The sequence below is a fragment of the Malus sylvestris genome, chromosome 5 (assembly GCF_916048215.2).
Source record: "Malus sylvestris chromosome 5, drMalSylv7.2, whole genome shotgun sequence".
NCBI classification, from domain to species: domain Eukaryota; kingdom Viridiplantae; phylum Streptophyta; class Magnoliopsida; order Rosales; family Rosaceae; genus Malus; species Malus sylvestris.
In genome coordinates, this window is record NC_062264.1 from 1,974,025 (window position 1) to 1,994,033 (window position 20,009).

At 37.3% G+C, this 20,009-nt stretch overlaps 1 protein-coding gene and 2 long non-coding RNA genes across 8 annotated transcripts; 1 reads left to right on the plus strand and 2 right to left on the minus strand.

The window, feature by feature from the left end:
* Window positions 1-2,934: 2,934 nt before the first annotated feature.
* Window positions 2,935-4,525, plus strand: LOC126621544 (uncharacterized). Its single transcript, XR_007623083.1, has 3 exons — window positions 2,935-3,137; window positions 3,921-3,991; window positions 4,452-4,525. It is a non-coding gene; the product is annotated as an uncharacterized LOC126621544 (long non-coding RNA).
* Window positions 4,407-7,351, minus strand: LOC126621513 (loganic acid O-methyltransferase-like). The gene is made up of 3 exons (XM_050290030.1): window positions 7,205-7,351; window positions 5,017-5,670; window positions 4,407-4,875 (listed from the first exon to the last, which is right to left on the minus strand). The coding sequence occupies exons 1-3, from the start codon at window positions 7,298-7,300 to the stop codon at window positions 4,534-4,536; spliced, it is 1,092 nt and encodes a 363-aa protein (XP_050145987.1). The 5' UTR covers window positions 7,301-7,351; the 3' UTR covers window positions 4,407-4,533.
* Window positions 7,352-16,456: 9,105 nt separating this feature from the next.
* On the minus strand, window positions 16,457-19,799 carry LOC126621537 (uncharacterized). 6 transcript variants are annotated; one of them, XR_007623073.1, is made up of 4 exons: window positions 19,655-19,799; window positions 19,416-19,558; window positions 18,776-18,844; window positions 17,834-18,688 (listed from the first exon to the last, which is right to left on the minus strand). It is a non-coding gene; the product is annotated as an uncharacterized LOC126621537 (long non-coding RNA). The 6 variants fall into 6 exon arrangements; XR_007623069.1 differs by adding an exon at window positions 19,055-19,302 and having other exon boundaries at window positions 17,834-18,844; XR_007623070.1 differs by lacking the exons at window positions 19,416-19,558; window positions 19,655-19,799 and adding exons at window positions 16,457-17,787; window positions 19,055-19,409 and having other exon boundaries at window positions 18,366-18,844.
* Window positions 19,800-20,009: the final 210 nt, after the last annotated feature.

The following is a 20,009-nucleotide window of genomic DNA, read 5'->3' on the forward strand; positions in this document are numbered from 1 at the left end:
CTCGGTACGGGCTGTGACATTTGTTTAATCTACCGTTTTGACGCAATATGCATTATACGAAACGTTTTTCAACGATCCAACCGTAAAACTTATTTGTACACACTTCAAGATTGCATATGTAAAAAATTATAAAAAACAAACATTCAGAGATTACGTAACGGAACAAAAGTTTTTTACGGTTATAAACGAAAAATCACAATTTAACGGTTGTTTTAGCTCCAATTTTAATGATTTTTTTACAACTACACTCCTCGACCCAATTTTAACGAAAAATCACAATTTAACGATTTTAACGAAAAATCACAATTTTAAAAATTTTAATGATTTTTTACAGCTCCAATTATAAACGAAAAAAAATATTTAAAACATGTGTTTATTTATTTATTTTTAATCAATACAACATTTTAAAATAATAAAATCAAACATGATAGAGTACACCATATGTTCATGTGTGTTTATGTGCCAGACAATGTGTTTTGTGACACATTGAAAAAAATTGCTTGAATTTCTTTGTATCTTGTTGCTTGCCTATAAGGGAGCATAATCCTTATTACAAAAATGATAGAGCTTCAGATTGTAGTCTGTTGTTATTATTCTCTCAGAAAATTTATGGCTCGTTTGACACACCCCGACCCAGGATATGGTGGACCCCGGGCCCGGGTCGGGATGTACAATTTGGTATTAGAGCCTAACCCTAGCTGTGGTGTGCTGACGGACGTCGGACCCTTAAAAGGGGTGGATTGTAAGATCCCACATTGCCCAGGGGAGTGATCCTTATATGTATATTCTCATCTGTACCTAGCACAAAGCCTTTTGGGAGCTCACTGGCTTCGGGTTCCATCGGAACTTCGAAGTTAAGCGAGTAGCGCACGAGAGTACTCCCATGATGGGTGACCCACTGGGAAGTTCTCGTGTGAATTCCTAGAAACAAAATCGTGAGGGTGTGGTCGGGGCTCAAAGCGGACAATATCGTGCTACGGCAGTAAAGTGGGCCCGGGATGTGGTTGACCCCGGGATGGGAATGTGAAATCGTGGGAATTGGGTTCATTAGACTTTAGGGTCATGAGTGAAAAAAAAAATATTTAAAAAATGTGTTTATTTATTTATTTTTAATCAATATAACATATTAAAATAATAAAATTTTCATTTATGTCGGTTATAACTGCCAGAATACTAAAATAATAATTGTCAGAAAGTAAAATAATAAAATAATCAATTTATGTCGGTTATAACTGGCACCATTAACTTAAAAACCACCAGAATCTTCAAAAATATTTTTAAAAAAGGATTAAAAAATACTGTCGGTTATAACCGACAATATTTTTTTGATATCCGCTAGGACTTTATGTCGGATATAACCGACAAGATTTTTCTAATATCCGCCACCATCATCCGCCACCTAAAGCTAATATTGTAGTAGTGGCCCTTTGGCCTAACCCTCTGTTGGAGACGGTTTTCGTGTCATTTCGGGCTATTTTTGGACCTATGACCCTCTGGCCGGATTGGTTGGAGATGTTTGCCTCATGGACATGGCTAGGAAGGTAACATTTAATTAAACATGGAGGTATTTTTGTTCTTAGGCAATGCCACTTGATTTGAACGTGGAGCTGTTTTGGTATTTTCAATCACTGGATCTATTGTATGGACAAGGTTGATAAACCCTTGCAAGCCAAATTAGGGTTTGAATAAGCACAACGAGCGCAACCGATTAATTTGACTTGCATCTAAGCAGAAAAGGGGCAGAATTTGCCTTGTCTGATTCAAGGGCGGAGTGTTGCTCTTCAAATTTCTTGCGATACAAGTCGAAGAGCTTGTCTAACATTTCATCTCCAAAATGCTGCTTGATGAGTCCCTCCACACATTCGCTCCAGTGGAATGTACTTAACTATGTGGCTGTTTCTAAAGAATGCATGTGTCATCTACTGCAAACTGATGCAAATTTTTCCTACAACACCTCTTAGAAATATTAATTTGACTTCTATACGTTTTATAATAATGAGTCACTGAAAAAGAACCCTGTGTTAATGGTGATAATGACCACGGTAAGGTGACGTACATAATTTTTCATTCTTCTTAAAATCCTTAACTTTATTTTATCTCTATCTTGTGTTTTCTATAATTTGAAATGTATATTTAGGAAACACAAGAAACATTAATTTGACTTGTATGGAGTGTTAGTCATTTTCAAATTTAATTCTTTTAAAACATGTAACGACCTGTCCCCAATTATTATGATTTTTGTAATTCTAAAAAGTGAATTTACGAAAATGTCCTTCGAGCCAAAGTATTGACTTTTGTTGATTGCCATGTCGTGTCACGTAAGATTCATTTTCTTGGTGTATCCTTGTAGTACTCGTCGCTGCGAACGCATGGATGCAAATGGAATGCAATTTGGAGTTATAATGAAGGGGATATTAACGTTTAAAGTTGGGGGCATTTTAATAAATTAGTTAATATCTAGAAAGCTCCAGATTTTTGGAGCAAAATCTGGTGAAGCCACGTGTGTGGCTGAGATTGAAGGAAATGAAAGATAGGCGATGGAGATGAAGGATAAAGGAGAGGAAGGAGGGGGATGTGAGGCCAATCGGAAGAGGAAAGAGAACTAAGGTGGCCAATCAGGAAAGAGGAAAGGAGGAAAAAGGAGAGAAAGGGAGAAGGAGAGGAACCCACCGGGTTCCCCTTGACCCGTACCCAACCCGGCTTTTCCACACCTTCTGATGCCTTTTCAGGCGATTTTTTCGACGAATTGCTGCCATCCATCACCTGGAAAACATTCCACTACCCTCCCTCTTTCTTTTCCACCTAAAATTATAATGGATTTGGTTGTATTTTGGGGAAAACATCTCGACGGGAACCATGGGGGCCGTGAGGACCCTCGACTGAGATCCATCAAACCTGAAACATTTTGATTCAATTAACAACACCAATAGACTATCCATGAACCCAGAAACAAAGCCTAATTAGTTTTAGGGGAGGTGGAACATCGATGAAGGAGAATTGAAGCTCACCCTTTCTAGGGTTTCCAGCAGGTTTGAGTTAAATTGGAGCCTTTCCCGGCCAAATTGGCCTTAGTCACAGACGTCGATCGTTTGTGACGCCTTGATATTTATACGAGGGAGTTGTAGCGTGGACTTCAGGTGAGTGGGCTTTTGGTTTTCTATATATATGTTTTCCATTTTCTCAGAAATTGTTTTAAATGAATTTACGTTTTCTAAATGCCATGTTAATTGCATTACATTTATTATATGCATTAGTATAGAGTTGCGTATTATTGCATAACACTGCGAATGCCCAGGTAAGCTTCAGGTGAATACATATTGATGATATTGATTGCAGTGTGTATGGTTATGTTTAGATGCATTTAGTACTTATTATCCTGCATCCCAGTGTTAGTGCTCCGCCCCGGGCCAAGGCCAGTCTTCACGTGATCGTTCACCTCCTGCACCACACGCTCACCTTGGCTCAAAGGCAGGTGTCAGCCTGTCGTACATACCACATTAGATGGTTCCGACTCGTACGTGACTTGCGATACTTTGCATAACCTTCACGTGATCGTAGCACCTGAGCGTATCTATTTACACCCAGCCTGTTATACAGACCACATTAGGTGTTCCGACTTGTGTGCAGGAATTGGTTAATGAGCTATAAGTTCAGCTGTATAGGTCCCGTTAGGTGACTCCGGCTGGCATATCATTTTACATTGATTTATTTCACCTGGCTTACTTATTTCATTGTTGAGATACTTGACATGGCATATATTTAGTTTTCATTACTCTCGAGCATGATTTCTATATTCATATGTATTACTATTTTCTGGGAAATTATACGGGTTTTACGGCGAGGGGTTATAACATTTTCAAAAGGTTTTTATTAAAAACTTTATTTTCAGGCCCACTCACCCTTGTTTTGCGCCATTCCAGGTTTTAGCTGCTGAAAGTTCGTATCGATCAGGATTCGTGGCGAATCCCAATATATGTGGCTACCTCCGAGGGTATGATCCTTACCCACACTACTGTACTTTACTTATGCTCTAATCTTGCATGTGAAATTGGTTCATTCCCGCTCACAGCGCATTCTGGTATTTAGGTACTTTTAGATTTAAATTTATTCACATTTTCACATCATTATACTTTATGGCTTCGGTCACCTTCCAGGTGTCGGCCATCATAGCTCGATTCGGAGTCCCAGTGGACATTCCGGGTTGGGATGTGTCAAAACATGCTATCAAACACATTTTACACTTCGTTTTTATTTGAAAAACAAAAAATTGCTTTTAAAAACATTACCAAACGGGCAAAAGACACCTGTAGTTGTAGCCAAAGCAATACACGGACATGGTTTCTAACATATAACATGTATGCTGTCAATACCTGAATATTATATATGATGAGGAGTGGCATGCACAGTAGGAAGCAAATTAAACTCGTCAATAATATGGAAACTTATCACAGGTCCTTAAAGTAAAAGACATAAACACAAAGAAGAAAGCGACTATAGACTCGAAATAAATAGCGACACAGCACCGTGCTTAAGTCAATTTGCCTTGCGTCTAAGCACAACCGAATAGACAATTGCCTTCCCTGCCACAACAATGGATTGTTGCTCTGCAAGTCTTTTTCCATACAAGTCAAAGAGCTCGTCCAAGATTTCGTCTCCAAAATGCTGCTTGATGAGTCCCTCCAGGCTACCTCTGATGTGAGATGCAAGTAGTAGGGGATTTTTATAGACAATGTCATGTGCAACGAAGTGAAGCAAATTTTCCCTTCTCTCTAAGCTAAAGCATCCATTTCGTTCTATAGAAGCTTCTAGTTCTTTGGAAGACATTAAGTAATTGGGTAGGTTAAATGAATCTACTTTCTCTTCATCAACAATTCCCTGCATGCATAAATTGAAAACACACATGTATGTATAGCAGCTTTGGCATTGTAAATATTCAAAACTAATGAGATGTTATTTGGATTATATTTGTACATGGTTTAATATAACAGTAAGAACAAATTATCAGTAATTGCTTACCTTCCTAGCCATATCCATGAGGCAAGATCCCAAAATTTGAAAGATCACATTTGGCAGAGTTTGAGAATGAGGGGTACCGTCTTGGCGACCTGGAACATTAAGTACCATGAGTCCTCCATTCACAATTTCTTGTGCCCTCGCATTCAGGAAGCAATCCATGTCCTCAACATGTTGTGCTTCATAAGCCCTTACTACTTCATCTGGGGCATCTGAGTAAAAGATTCGACCTTTATTCCAGGCAGGACTGTTTTTATTCACTACCTCTTTTGGGACTCGAGAAATCCATGGAATGGAAAAGGAAGAGTAAAAAAGGTGGATGGAATTATTAGGAAATAGCCGACCATAGAAGGAGCCTGGCACCCCAGCGGCATAGTATTGCCTGTTGTGTGAGAGGGAGTTGAAGAGCAGATTAAAATCATTTGAGTTAAGATCATTAAAGAAAACCTGAAACTCAGGTAATTGGGAGCTCAACGCTAGGGTTTTATATTTCAACTGCAGAGCTTGAATTATGTTTTCAACTGAAAAAAATGTACTGGGCCCAACGGAGCAACCTAAATCTGCAATTCTAAAGGTCTTGGAAGATAACAAGGTTTCCAGGCCAAGTTCTGCGATTGCCTTGTTTACAAATTCCTTGGAAGCCTCCGCACCTCCTCTCTGCACAAGGAGAAATGTTCTAATATATAGCTTGTGTTTTTGGTTTCAGCAAGTACTTATAACTTCTAATGCTGAAAAGCAATAATTACATATATGTTTATAACAATGTTTCTTTCAAAAAGCGTATTCTTCTATTTTCTTCACTACAATTTGATGTTTTATTAGTTTTGAATTTGTTGTCTAATTTTTGGTAAAGATTATTTATGAATGGTGTATGATAATATATATGGTTTAGATTGTCGAAATAAGTTACGGAATGTTCACCGCAAGGTGTCCAAATAAATTATTTGAGAAATCCTTCAACTAAAATTATTTGAGAAATCCCACAACTAAATTATTTGAATGATCCCTCAACGAAGGGGACTGTTCGGTGACTGTTCGGGAGGTTAGGACTAAATTCACATAATTAAGTTATAACGCCCATTTGAGAACCATCTCGATCGGTTTTAGTTGTAGTTTTAGTTTTATAAAACTTGTTCGGTGACTGTTCCAAAAAAAAAAAAAAAACTTGTTCGGTGGCTACTTTTAGTTTTCATAAAATAAAGCCAAAAAAATTGATAGCTTTCAAAATTAGTTTTAAATATTAAAAAATTACCACTTAGTACTACGGTTTAGTTTAGTGGTATTCCTTTGCACTTGAATCTAAATATTAAAAAATTTGATAGCTTTCAAAATTAGTTTTAAATATTAAAAAATGACCACTTAGTACTATGGTCTAGTCTAGTGGTATTCCTTTTCACTTGGATCTAAAAGGTGTTAGATTCGATTCTCGCAAAAGACAAATTTGAACCACATCGCTAGTCCATAATGAGGCTAAGCCCATCTCCTCCCTTTTAGTGTAAATAATAATTTTTGTTCAAAAAAAATAAAAATGTAAAAATATAAAAAAACTGAAAACTAGAATTGGAAAGAATTACGAAACAATTTTCAGTTACAAACAATTAAAATGGTTATCAAATGGATTCTTAATAGCATGCAATTAGTTTCGATTTAAGTACCACGTACTAAAACATATTTTACATTTTATGTTTGAAATTCCAAGATAAGGCCCGTTCGACATGGATGAATCAACTAAGGTTTGGGTATCTTATATATACATGCCCATATATAAAGCTACATGCAACAATTGCATTATAATTAATGTTCTTTGGTCAAATTAACAAGAGAAAAGGGACGTTACACAAGTCATGCCCAGAAACAGACCGCTCGGTCGAAATGCATAGAGAAAAAGACAAAACGATACAAACAAGCAAGTAGCACTAGACCACCACAGAAAGGAAAAAAAGGAAAGAAAAAAAACGACGGCAATAAGCTACTAGAACGACAGTAGCTCAGAAGGAAGGAGCCAAACCCTAGCGAAAGACAGATGATAAATAATTATTAATTTGCAAAAGAGGTGATCTCAAACTAACAAAGTTATTTTCACAACTCGAATCGATGACCTTTCAGTCAAATGACATTTTCGTTGCGCAGAGGTAATTATTTCTGGACCCTAAAATTAATTGATTAGAGATTCATAGAGAACTGAAGATACCTGGTAAATGGAGATGTTGGCATAGCTGTTGGCTCCATTTCCACCTTTCATTGGATAAGCTTCACAGACTTTGCTGTTTTCCTCTGTTGCTGCCATCTCTCTCTCTCTCTCTCTCTCTCTCTCTCCCCCCGAATATTATAAGTTGTATGTATGCGTTTAGAGAAATAAAAATGATCAGTTCTTGTTCTGGATTATGTGCCAGCTGCTATTTTGTTTGCATCCCCAACTGCATGCGTATAATGTGTCGTCAAGAATCTGCACGCAGTGTACGTGTCATATGATAAATGAATTTGATCAACAAAAACCCAAGAACAAAAAGTTATATGGTAGTGGACGCTTGTATCGACCTTGTATGCGCCTGCAAAAGTTACGTGTCTGTAGGAATTTTTTACATATGTTCTTTGTTTCTTTGGAGGCCAATATATAGTGCAGAAAGATTGTAGAAAAAGAAGGAAAATTAGTTATAATGGAAACAAATCCTATTGTCTATTGACTATGGTAAGAAATATATCTGTAAACACAAAAATCCTGCGACAAATGACAAGATAATACGTGTACAAAGTAAATGTTTGTATTAATGAATTAGTAGGGTTACAATCTCTTTACAACTTGATCCCCTAATTTGATCTCCGAAATGTGTAGATGTGTAGTGTTGTTGATCCAAGGGTTGCGATGACTTAATCTTGGATGTACGAATGCCGCAAGGTTTTGACTCTTGGCAATGGAGGAACCGGCACGTGTAGGGGTGCTTGGTGATTTTTCACGGGTTGGACGAAGAACACGGAAGGTTTCCCAAGTCTTCTTGAGTGTTTGAGTGTTTGGGGTTTGAGTGCTTGAGAGCTTCAGAGTTTCAAAGCTTCAGCGTCTGGACGTGAATGATTTTCTGGACCCCTTTCTTTATCTTGGAGCCTCCTATTTATAGACTTACCAAGCCTTGACTATGCATGGATTTGGCCTTGATTGTGGGCTTGATTAATTGACGAAAAAGCCAGTACTTGATTTGTGGGCCGGTTCTTGATTTGACTCCATCAATTAACATTTGATTTAATTAACTTAAAATCAAATAATTCATTTCCGCCAAGTGTTGACACGTGTCCTTCTTGATGAGTCGTTCGATTTTGTTAAGTCAATTGCCATGTGTACAATTTATGAGACACATGGCACATGGCACATATGCCCTGACATATCAAAACTTTAATGAGTTGGTAAACATTTATTTCACCGAAATTTCGATGTCTACAATATTACAATAGGTAAAGATTTTTTACAAGTAATTGATATTAACAAGCAGCTGAGCCTGTGCGATGCCATGGGTTTCAAAACTATGTTAAATGTGTAAGAAGTTTGAATATGTGCCAAAGAGTAGTGTCTATATAATATATTACATGAGAAAATTGAGGATGATGATATGCCCTAGTCAAGGAATTCTATTTACTTTCTTATATTACATGACAAAAATCAGGATAGTAGTATGCCATAGTTAGGGAGTTCTATTTACATTTATGTCATATCCCAGAGAATCTTTTATGTCTAAAACTGTACAAAACTCAAAAAGTAAGGTTTGTTCCACCAAAAACACCCATATGCGTAACTCCGCTAATGGTATCTCCTTTGTCCTGTATGACAATAAGGAGCTGAAAATAAAAACAAAACTATTAAAAAAAAAATTCAATCGCTTATGAATTGAATGACCCTAAATTGCACATGAATAAATTGGATTACAAATGATACCAAGATGAAGGCAACTTTGTGCCATATTTAAGTATGTTAAATTTCATTTGTGGCCACACAAAAAAATTGACAAATTTGAACTTGGGTTCTTCACATTTTGTATTAATATTGAAGGTCATGTTGAAAGCTCCAAAATAACTAACCCAACATCCAATTTAGTACACTCCTAAGAAGACCATTAGCAAAAAATAATTGGTCACCTCAATCATTTGATTTGTTTACGTACGTAACTCTAAATTTATTTATATATTTTACTTTCATTAGTGACACTAGTGACGCCCAACACACATGATATAAACAAAAGTACAACTACAATTGTGAATATAAAAGTTTCTCCCCAGATAGTAAGCCTCTAATAAAGCTCAAATTACGTCATGTTCTTTAGTAGTATCTATTAAGTTTTGTTGATGCACAAAACCGGAAGTCTTGGAATAACGTAAATCCGACCATGAATCTGCAAGTAATGTAAATAACACAAGATGTATCGTGGTTCACCCCAAGGTTTGGGCTACGTCCACACTGATTATGTATTTCTGAGAGTATTGAGGATGAGAGAGTTTCTGAGGGGTGAGAGGGCCTAGGGATTGACCTCCTCTTATTGTGAGGGTGAGGGGTCATTTTATAGAATAAGAACTCCTCATTTATTACATATTTGCCCCTTCCTTTATCATATAATTACATTTAAGTCCCCCTGAGTATTTATACGAGGTCTAAATACAAGGCCCTAAATATGGTATAAACAGTAGTCCCCCAAGTCTTCAGTCAAGAGAGTCTTTTGGCTGGAGACTTGAAATTCAGTCAATGTGTGGGCCGAAGTAACTAGATGGCGTCTGGTGCTGACACTCGACATGAGGCGGTGCCCAATCTGAAATGATGCTCAACTAGAAGTAGCACATGTTGCGAGGCTACTCGGCTTGTGGCTTATATTGCCTTGGTTGGCTTGGCTTGTGGCGCTTGAAGGTGAGGGGGTCCCTTTTATAGAATAAGGGCTCACTTCTCAATACATAAATGATGAGCTAACGTTGATGTTCGCGGCGAAGCGACTGCTCAGTAGGCGGCGATGCTCTCTAATGGTGGTGAGAGAGTCTCTTTTATAGAATAAGGGCTCGCTCCTCAATACATAAGTGGTGGGCTAAGTCCCCCAAGTATTTTTCATGAGTGCTCTCTAAGGAAAGTGAGGGAGTCCCTTTTATAGAATAAGGGCTCGCTCCTCAGTACATAGATAATGGGCTAAGTCCCTCAAGTATTTTCATGAGGCCCAGTTGAGGCCCAATATATGGTACATAATGTAGCCCCCAAGTCTTCGGTCAATAGAGTATGTTGGCTGGAGACTTCAAATTAAATCCATGTATGGGCCGAAGTGGCGGTTGTTCGGATGCGGTATTTGTATACCATGCACTGAAGCTTTGTAAGTGAAGCTTTGAAGCTAGAGCTTTGTAAATGAAGCTTTTGAAGCTAGAGCTCTGTAAATGAAGTTTTTGAAGCTGATTGACATGAGTGATGCTCATGAATGTTTATGTTGATTGACATAAGTGATGCTCATGGATGTTGTCATGAGTGATGCTCATGAATGTTTATGTATGATTGATATGAGTAATGCTCATGTATAATATGAAGTACTGGTCGTACTTTTGATCACCTGGTTGGTGGCATGAATGGCTAGTTGCCAAATGATATTAGAGTACGGGTTGTACATTTCATCGCCTGGTTGGTGGTGATAGCGGTGGGTTGTCGAATAATTTTGGAGTACTTGGCGTACTTTTGGTCACCTGTTTAGTGGTAATAGTGGCGGGTTGCCGAATAATTGTGGAGTACTGGGCGTACTTTTGATGACCTGGTTGGTGCTATTTTGGGTTTATGGGCCTTCGCTCTCAACGACATGCTAGCCCATTAATTTTGGGTTTTGCCTTTTTTTTTATTATTATTACCCTCTGATGGGGTTTATACATATTAGCCTCTGATGGGGTTTATATAGATGTCTCCGAAAGATAAAAAATAAATTACATCATTCTGGTGGGGTGTTTATTCCTTGCTTTTGCAGTGTCCCCATGTGCTTCCCTTTTGCTTTCTCTTTATTTTTCTTTCTTTTGGCAAATGATAGACAAGGGAATAATCTTTTGCTTTTGCTTTCTCTTTCCGCTCCGCTCCTTCTCTGTCCACCCATGTTCTATGGCCTTGGAGACTATCTGACTTTAACCTTTTAATTGCCATTGCTTTTCTTGCTTTTCTCTAAAATGACAGCTGCTTGGTATGAATGGCTTTTATGACTCCAGTTGGCTTTAACCATCAGTCACGTGCACATATCTCAGAATCCAAAATCGATTCATGCAGTAGGAAATACCCCATCCACTCCGAAATTATTACATCCACTGTCTCTGGCAGGACAACATTCTCCATGGAGCCCTTAATCATCTCCTCCCCTTTCTCCATCTGCTTTTCCATCTCTTTCTTCCTTTAATGCTTTTGCTGATAGTGGGATGGTGGATTAAAACCACCCACGTAGGTTTGTTTGAACACAAGCTGGTGCACTCAAGCTGTAAAAATGTAAATAACATAACGTGGCTTCCCATTCCATTTCTTTGTCTTTAGGACCCCACCTCAACGACCATTTGCTACCCCGTCATGCTTCATGTGCAAATGTGCGGCCATCATGCCACCTTTCAGATGCAGGCGGTGATCCAGCTCCACCATGAGATCTGGGTTGTGCCATCCCGTTCCTTGAAGCTCGAGCACATTGGGGACAACCAAAATCTCGGAGAAAACGAAGAGAGAAGAATGAGAGGTGAGTTGGACTATGAGGCTAACAAGAGAGGACTCCTAGAGACTAGAGGCTTGCTTCATGAAGTGCTCGATCACCTGGGCTTGCTTCTACTTTACCTCCATTGAAAAAACCCTTCACATCGTGAGACACTAGTAGCTGCAACTGCAACCCGTAGCTTCCGTCTTCTTCACCAATACCCCACCTGGACATCACCGTTGTCGGAACGACAAAGAATAAGGACGAGGCCGAGCAGATTACGGTCAACTGCAACCTAGATGGGAACGCTAAAGCCTTTAAAGGGAAGTCCAGTATCTTGGAAGTGGTCCAGGTTATGGGCGTGGTTATTGTTGTCTTCTTCCTCATCATTGTATTTGCCTTCGAGTCCGTCGTCCTTGGAAGTTGTCTTCTTCTTCATCGCTGTTTCAAGTCAAGCCTCTCCAAGTTTCAGGCTCTAGAGATCCATCACAGGAATCGGATCCTCTGACTCATGAACCGAGTTGACTCGGTCATCCAAATCAACGGCCTAGGTTGAATCTGGAAGTGAACGAAACGGTGGATGGGTAGGATTCAAAAGCCTTTTTTTCCTCAGAACAATGGAGGTCATCGTCTTCTCCTTCTGGGCGGCGAAGACTGCCCACTTGATGTGGAGGCTAGTGGGGAGCGGGACAGAGAAGGCGTCGAGTTGGGATTGTCTAGAACAGCGTCATAAGAGCCGTAGATCTTAGCGGTCGGAGCGAAATGGTTAGCCTTGGCGACACGTGTAGAATTGTCAATAGAGCGGCTTCTGACAGTGTAAAATGTTGCGTTTGGGGCTCGAGCTATGGCCTGCAAATCACGTGGACTTTCAGGAAAGAGGACGCAAATCACGACCACCAAAGATACCTGCCAACAATTACGTTATCTCCCTTATTTTCTTTTTCCATTTGCTCTTTCTCTTTCAATCTTTTGTAATGAAGCTTTTCAGAACCTCTCTGACAAGTTACCAATTTAACAAGGGCTGTTTGTTTTCTCCACCTCTAGTTTTCAGATCTAGGAAGTAGTAGTTGCAGAGAGATTAATTGTGAATTAGAGAGAGAGAGAGTGTGAAGGAAGGAAAGAAAGATTGTGTCTCTGGGTGGGTTTTGCAGATCCACGGTGGACGGTGGTGAGGTTGTGAAGGTTTCACTACATAACTTTTCGTGTCGTTTCCCACAGACGGTGCCAAATGTTGATGCACAAAATCGGAGGTCTTGGAACAACGTAAATCCGACCATGAATCTGCAAGTAATGTAAATAACACAAGATGTATCGTGGTTCACCCCAAGGTTTGGGCTACGTCCACACTGATTATGTATTTATGAGAGTATTGAGGATGAGAGAGTTTTTGAGGGTGAGAGGGCCTAGGGATTGTGAGGATGAGGGGTCATTTTATAGAATAAGGACTCCTCACTTATTACATATTTGCCCATTCCTTTATCATATAATTACATTTAAGTCCCCTGAGTATTTATACGAGGTCTAAATACGAGGCCCTAAATATGGTATAAACAAGTTTGATCCCCCGGCTTAATCCAAGTTTAGACTTTATCATCAATCTATTTCTTGTTAGATAAGCCTATACCAACTTAGTCATGCACTGGGTTAGTTGGTTGTGCAAAATCAAATCAGATTAATAAGCTAGTACTTTGCAACAGGAATTGGAATGACCATGGATTTCATCAAATTGCAAATAGTTATAAGTCCATATTATGCAAATCATTTTCACGGACAACCCAAATGAAATAATCATATCTATATTACGCAATGTTTATAGGACATAGTTCCCTATTATAGGGATATATAACTCATTCAAGAAGATGGAAAAAAAATGTTTAAGTTAAAAAACTAATACGTGTGAGACTTTCTGGTTTTTCAACCTTGCAAACTCTTTTGCCGCCTGTCCTAGCCTTTGGCTTGGGTGTTCGTGGCTATCCTTGTCCAAGTTCCTTGTTCTCCTCTTTCCCTCTTTCTCTTGATCCTCTTATCTCTTTTTTTTCAATTTTTCCTTGAGATTTTTCTTAGTTTTCTTGAGCTTTGTCTCAAATTTTCCCGTGAGTTTGTCTGTCTCACTTTTAGACTTCATGTCCCTCCTCTCCACCCCTCCCTCTCCTCTGGCCGTTCTTTTCTCCACCCAAAACTCCATTTCCCCTCACTTTTCTCCTCTGCCTCCCTTCCCCATAAACTATCCCCACTCTATCCCTTGCTGTGATCTATAGACTCTAGGCCAAATATGGTTGCCAACTTTATTTCCCTCCCTCATTATTCCCTCCCCCCCCCCCCCAAGGCTTGCTGGATTTTCATTGAGAACAAGTGTAACTGCAATTTCGGCTAAAGTAAGGGTATTTTATATACCCCTTTAGCCTCACCTTCTATTAATGTGTTACTGTGTTTGTATATATTTGCTGAGATTCGTGAATGGGATTTGGATCTGGTGACAATCTTTTGGTTCTGCATCTTTGGTGAAGAAATCTAGATGTGGTGTGCTTCTTATTGCGGGTTTGGTATGTTTGTGCTATGATGTCTTGCTCGTTTTCACCACTCGGTTGTTTTCTCTAGTGTTGCTACTTCGGTAACTGTTGGCAAGATTTTCGTGGCGATGACGGCGACGGACATTGCTTTCTGCAGTCGAAAATTAGGGATTTGGGTTCCCGTTTTAGTTTATTTAATTGGGCTAGGGTTTTATGTATCTATTTCCCCAATGTATTTGGGTTATTTTGCCTTCATTTGAGTTGGTTTGTAACCTACTATGGATTAATGCGTTTACCTCTTCAGACCCAAAAAAAAAAAAAATTGTTAAGAAAATTTATTTGTGAGTGTTGGGATCCATACTTTATTCGCTGGGGGTTTGATCTGGGTTTGTTGCATTCTCATCGTCGGTCTCTTCAAATACAAAGGTCTCTTCATTGTATCCAATTATGGTATCACTTGAATCATGTAAAATGGAGAGAAAATAAAGCATTAGTGCACATCTAGAAATGAAAAAAATGTTTATTTCAGCAATTTGTTTCCTTATAGAGACTAATTTTTGAAGGGACAACACTTTCAAAGGACATTGAGAATCCAAAAGCATTGATGATAATGGATTGCTAGCCTGTGTAGCTGTTAGCAATTGGCAAAGAGACTAATGTCATGCTGCCCGTGCTCGAACTCAAGTACTATAAAACCCTAATCAGACTCAATTAATCTAGCCAAAGCTTTGTAGTTGCTAGCAATTAGTTATTAAAAAAAAAAACTAATGAAAATAATTAGAAAATTTTGAATTTTAACGATAAGAATAGAATAAAAAGTAAAGTGAATAGTACTAGGATTGACTTATTAGTGTGAAAATGTGATTTTTCGTTAGAGTGAACAGTATCAGAAATTTTTCGTTAAAGTTCCCTATTAAAAATCCTACACTAATCAAACGTACCTGCACGAATATCCAGCTTTATATGCGCACTACCAATAATAAAATGCGCAACACAAGTTAATTTTACTAGTTACAATGCTGAATATTAGTCAAATTGAAAATATTTGAGATAATTGAGTTTTAAGAAATTAACGAACTTTTTGTTCTATTAGAAACAATGAAATTTCATCATGATAATTAAATAGGCAAATGGTTTCAAATCGTTGAAATTTCACGTAAGGTGGGCCTTAAACTAGTCTTTATTTTGGAGAAGGTTTCTCTACCTTTTTTTTCCCTATTTTTCTATTTGAACGGTCACGGTCAAATCACGTTAACATTTTATATTTTTTTTTTATAGAAAGAGAAAGACAAAATAAAGAATGTAAGCAGTGGAAATGGAAGGGATGGAAAGAAGAGGAGAGATTGCTAGCCCTTCTATTTTTACCCAGAATGGAGATCCTTTGGATGAAGGCCCGTATACACACACATATACTCTCTTTCTTTTTCTCTCTGGCATTTCTGCTTCTACAAGATCTAGGTGTGTTCTTTATTTTCAATTTCTTATATGCTGTTATTTTGCTGAATTTAATTTATCGCATAAAACATGGAATTAGTAACAAATTTGAACAAATTAGCTTCTTGGTATTCCTAAAATGGTGTCAGATTATTGATTCAGGGGGCTTTGTTCCATGGTCACCACCTGTATGATGAAAGTCCTCTAAGGAGTGCATTATTGAAAACTATCGTGGAGTCAGAACAAAATAAATAATAAATGATAAATAAAAGAGTCAGTGTCTTATTAATCAGTTGAATACTATATTCAACTGTTTTAGTTTAATACAGATAACTTGATAACAAGTTTGAACAATGAATACAATTCTTTGACTTTGTTTGTCTTCTGTTGATTTTGTGAGTTGGATTTAGGATCAAGTATTGAATCTGGGTTCATCCGCATCATTTCCGTATCGATATGAACTATAATATATCTTTGATCAGTCTTGCTAGTCTTATACATTAGTGTTTGAGACGTTAGTTGGATTTGGATTTGTTGTTCGTGTTTTGATGTAGAACATGCTTTTGTTTGTTTAATTCACAACTTGTAGGAATTTCCCAATGCTTGTATTGTATCAGTATTTGTATCTGGAAATTAGTTTATTACTAGCAGGAATGCCCGCGCTTTGCTGCGGGTTTTCAAACTATAATCGACAACCTACATCAATAATATCCACAAAAAAATTAATTGAAATTGTTGTAGCAATACAATCGAATTCTTAAATGTAGCAATTTAGATAATGCACGTTTTACCTAAGTAATGCTCACAAAACCACAAACAATCCCAGAAAAGATACTAACATAGAATCAATTCAAGTATATTAGGAGCACGTTTGCACTCAATAGAGGGAACCAGTTGAAAGGAAATCCGTAGCTCTTCTAACGTTATTGTTTGGCCTAAAGAGAATTTGTGGGCAATAACCCTTAAAAGATGTCGAACAAAAAATAAAACAAAATTCACAAATTATCAAAATAAAATTCAGCAACAAATTGCAAATAAAAAGCAAACAGTACACAGTTCATAAACAATCAAAATTAAAAGCAGGAAAGAGTGAGAGTAGTGTATCAGGCTGATGTCTGACTCGTTATGGAGAGCTTCAATCACTGATTGTGGCAACTCGGCTGAAAGAGTTTTGAGAGAAAAATAGGCATTATCGTAACTATTTTGAGAAGTGAATTTCACTTCCACAACTGAAATTTCAAAACCCACCACAGAAGAAGCATATGAAAACAACAAAAAAGAAATTTAGTCAAAGTTATTTTCTGATCATTAGTATCCTAACCAAAGCAATTTTCAACTTCAACATTCAAAATGAAAACGTAGAGATTTATATTAATCACTCAAAGTGATGTTCACATTTTGTACCACTAAAGCACTACTGATTAACCTTTTCGAGGTCCTTATTAACACTTGAAAACTCTTGGGACACATAAAACTGAAAAATGCAAATAAGTAAATTGCTTCAAAACATATATAGGATGATGTTACCTTCCCAATCAAAACCCATTTGCATCTTGCCAAAACTATCGGACTTGAACTTAAAACTTTTTCGAGGTTGTACTGCTAGGAGGACCCAATTGGCCTGATTAAAAAGCACTTCTTTCCCAAAACCTTTGAACTGTTCAGAGTCCTTTTGTTCTGAATCAAGATCACTAATTCCAAAATACAATTTCAAGACCCCTACAGTTGGACATCAAGAAGACCACTAATTCTGAAATACAGATTAAATTTCTCTCCATGTTAAAAAGCAAGTAAGCAGAGAGACAAAGGATGTGGTTTCTATTACCAGCAGGATTAACTTGTAAAAACTTGTTCACTGTGTTCTGAATATTGGTCTCCATTGTAAAAAGAAATCCATGTTAGAATGTGTTTCTATTTATAACACGTTTAATACTTTTTTAGTGGACCATGATCGAGATTTTAATGTTGTATGTCAATATCTAACATAGAACAAAGCCACTAAAAATATCATATAATTGATAGAGGTATGTACTTTTGGTAGATAATCTGTAATCAGATTGCAAAATATTGGGATGTCTAGTTCCTGCAGGAGTGTGTTATCCTTAGCAAAGAGGATACTTTTTGATATTTCGTAATTGCCCAGATGAAATCATGGCTAATGCCTCACACATCTGTCATAAAAAAATAAAAATAAAAAAAAAATCTTAAACACAAAGATTCATCATTATAACCTAAATTAACATTGCATTATCATATTGGAACAGACGAACAGACAATGGTACTCAAACTCAAGTGTCCCACATGCTGACATCCAACAAATAAATCAAAGCTACTTAACCAGCCTACTCTTTTCAAATGGAATTTGGTGTCTGAAAAATAAGAAATTCAAAAAATTTGCTGCAGAAATTATAAAAAAAAAAAAAACAAAAACAAAAACAAAAACCAAACACTTATTATGTATTATCACTTTCATTCTAATTGCCACTTCAAGCTCCCTAGCTTTTGACGCATCATGATCATACTCATAAAGCCCTGACCATGAAACCAAAATCATTACTTCGACAAATAAACATAACCAACAACAAAAACAATTAAAATTTTCAAATGGATTATGCCAAAAATTACCAGCCGAGTTACTGAAGAACATGATATTGAGTCGGAAATAACATCGCACAAACCCCAAAAGTTGCACCAATTCCACACAAAAGTGTTAAATTGTACGGAAATTACTACAATCTGAATCACTTACATGGCAGGTGTTCAGCAAGAATAGCATTGCTGCAACCAAAATTGATACCAATAACCCGTATGAATCTTATTGATTATGAGTACCAATTCTCTGGATTGAGCACTACGGGGTAAGATCTGCACTTATGGATAAAATCAAATTCAGTTGTATTTAACCACAGGTGCACCAGAAAATTATAAAACCCCAAGTTGAGTTTAAGCAAAACTCAGATCAAGATTCTAAGTGGGTTTATGAAGAATAATATTAATCAGAAATTAACACTATAAATAAATAAAAATAAAAAATTTGAAATTTTCATACCTTTAAGTTTCAAGGTTTTTACTCTGGAATCCAAGCAAACTCATAATAATTTAATCAGAAATTAACACTGAAAATAAATAAAAAACACAAAAAAAATGAAATTTTCGTACCTCTAAATTTCTGGGTGTTTACCGTGAATCCAATTGAGAACTAAGGGCGCAAAATGAAGAGATTCATCCCTGAGAAAACATCAAAAACCAAAATTAAATGCCAAAGAAGTCAATCACTGGGAAAACAGCAAAAACCAAAATCAGACGCCAAAAATCCATAAATTAAAATAAAAAGTGAAAATATGGGTAAACATTTAAAAAACCAAATGCCAGTTATTGGAAATCTAACTAACCAACAGTCTTTAAAAACAATAATATTGGGCAGTTAGTGTATCATACTCGTTTATTATGCTAAAGGATGCAGACACCAAGCTGTATTTCCACATAAACTTCCACGATATGAAGTTGTGTTTAATTAAGAATCAAACTTAAGCGTCAACATGTAAGTGCTCATTAATCAACTCCTCTTTCTTGAACTCTGCAATCCATCCTTAGTGTGTTGTATAAACTTAAAGATCAATAACAGCAAAATGATCAAACTCCTGGAGACAGAATCTACCAACCAGTTCTAGTGTAAAGTAAATCTCCTGTTCCGTCAAACAAAAAGATGGATGTTTATCCCAATGGTTCATCATGCTTATTTAACCATTGATAACCATCTAAAAACAAAGTACTAAAAAGAGAATTCGATCCCGCTTACCAGTCTATTAGTAACAAATTTTTCGATGTACTCTAAACAACGTAAATCCCGAAACAAAATCCAAACAATCATCACAATCTCCAGGCCACCAAACAAAACTTCAACCAAAATCATTCAAATTCTGAAACCCCCTGAAATTTAAACTGCATAGAATCCAATCCATCACTAACAAATACCGCATACACTGCGAACAAAATCAAACAATTGAAATACAAATCAACATACAAATCAACTCTCACATCAAGATTAAACTCAGCAAGCGAACTTGCCTGGAGAGTTCGGGTGGCGAACTCGACTCCGATGATGGATTTGGACTCCAAGCAGAACTCATTCCTGGTAAATCTAGAGAGAATGTTAGATTTGCCCACACCAGAGTCATGATCAACACGATCTTGAACAGGTAGTCGTTTTCGTGGTCTACTCTACTCGCCATGCCGCCGTCTCTCCTCTCCGATCTCCACAACCTATACAAATATATACACACACAAATTCAAATCCATTAAAAATCACACAAATACACAAACAAATATATATATATATATATATATATATATATCTCTCTCCCACTGTAACCTATACATACACAAACAGTTA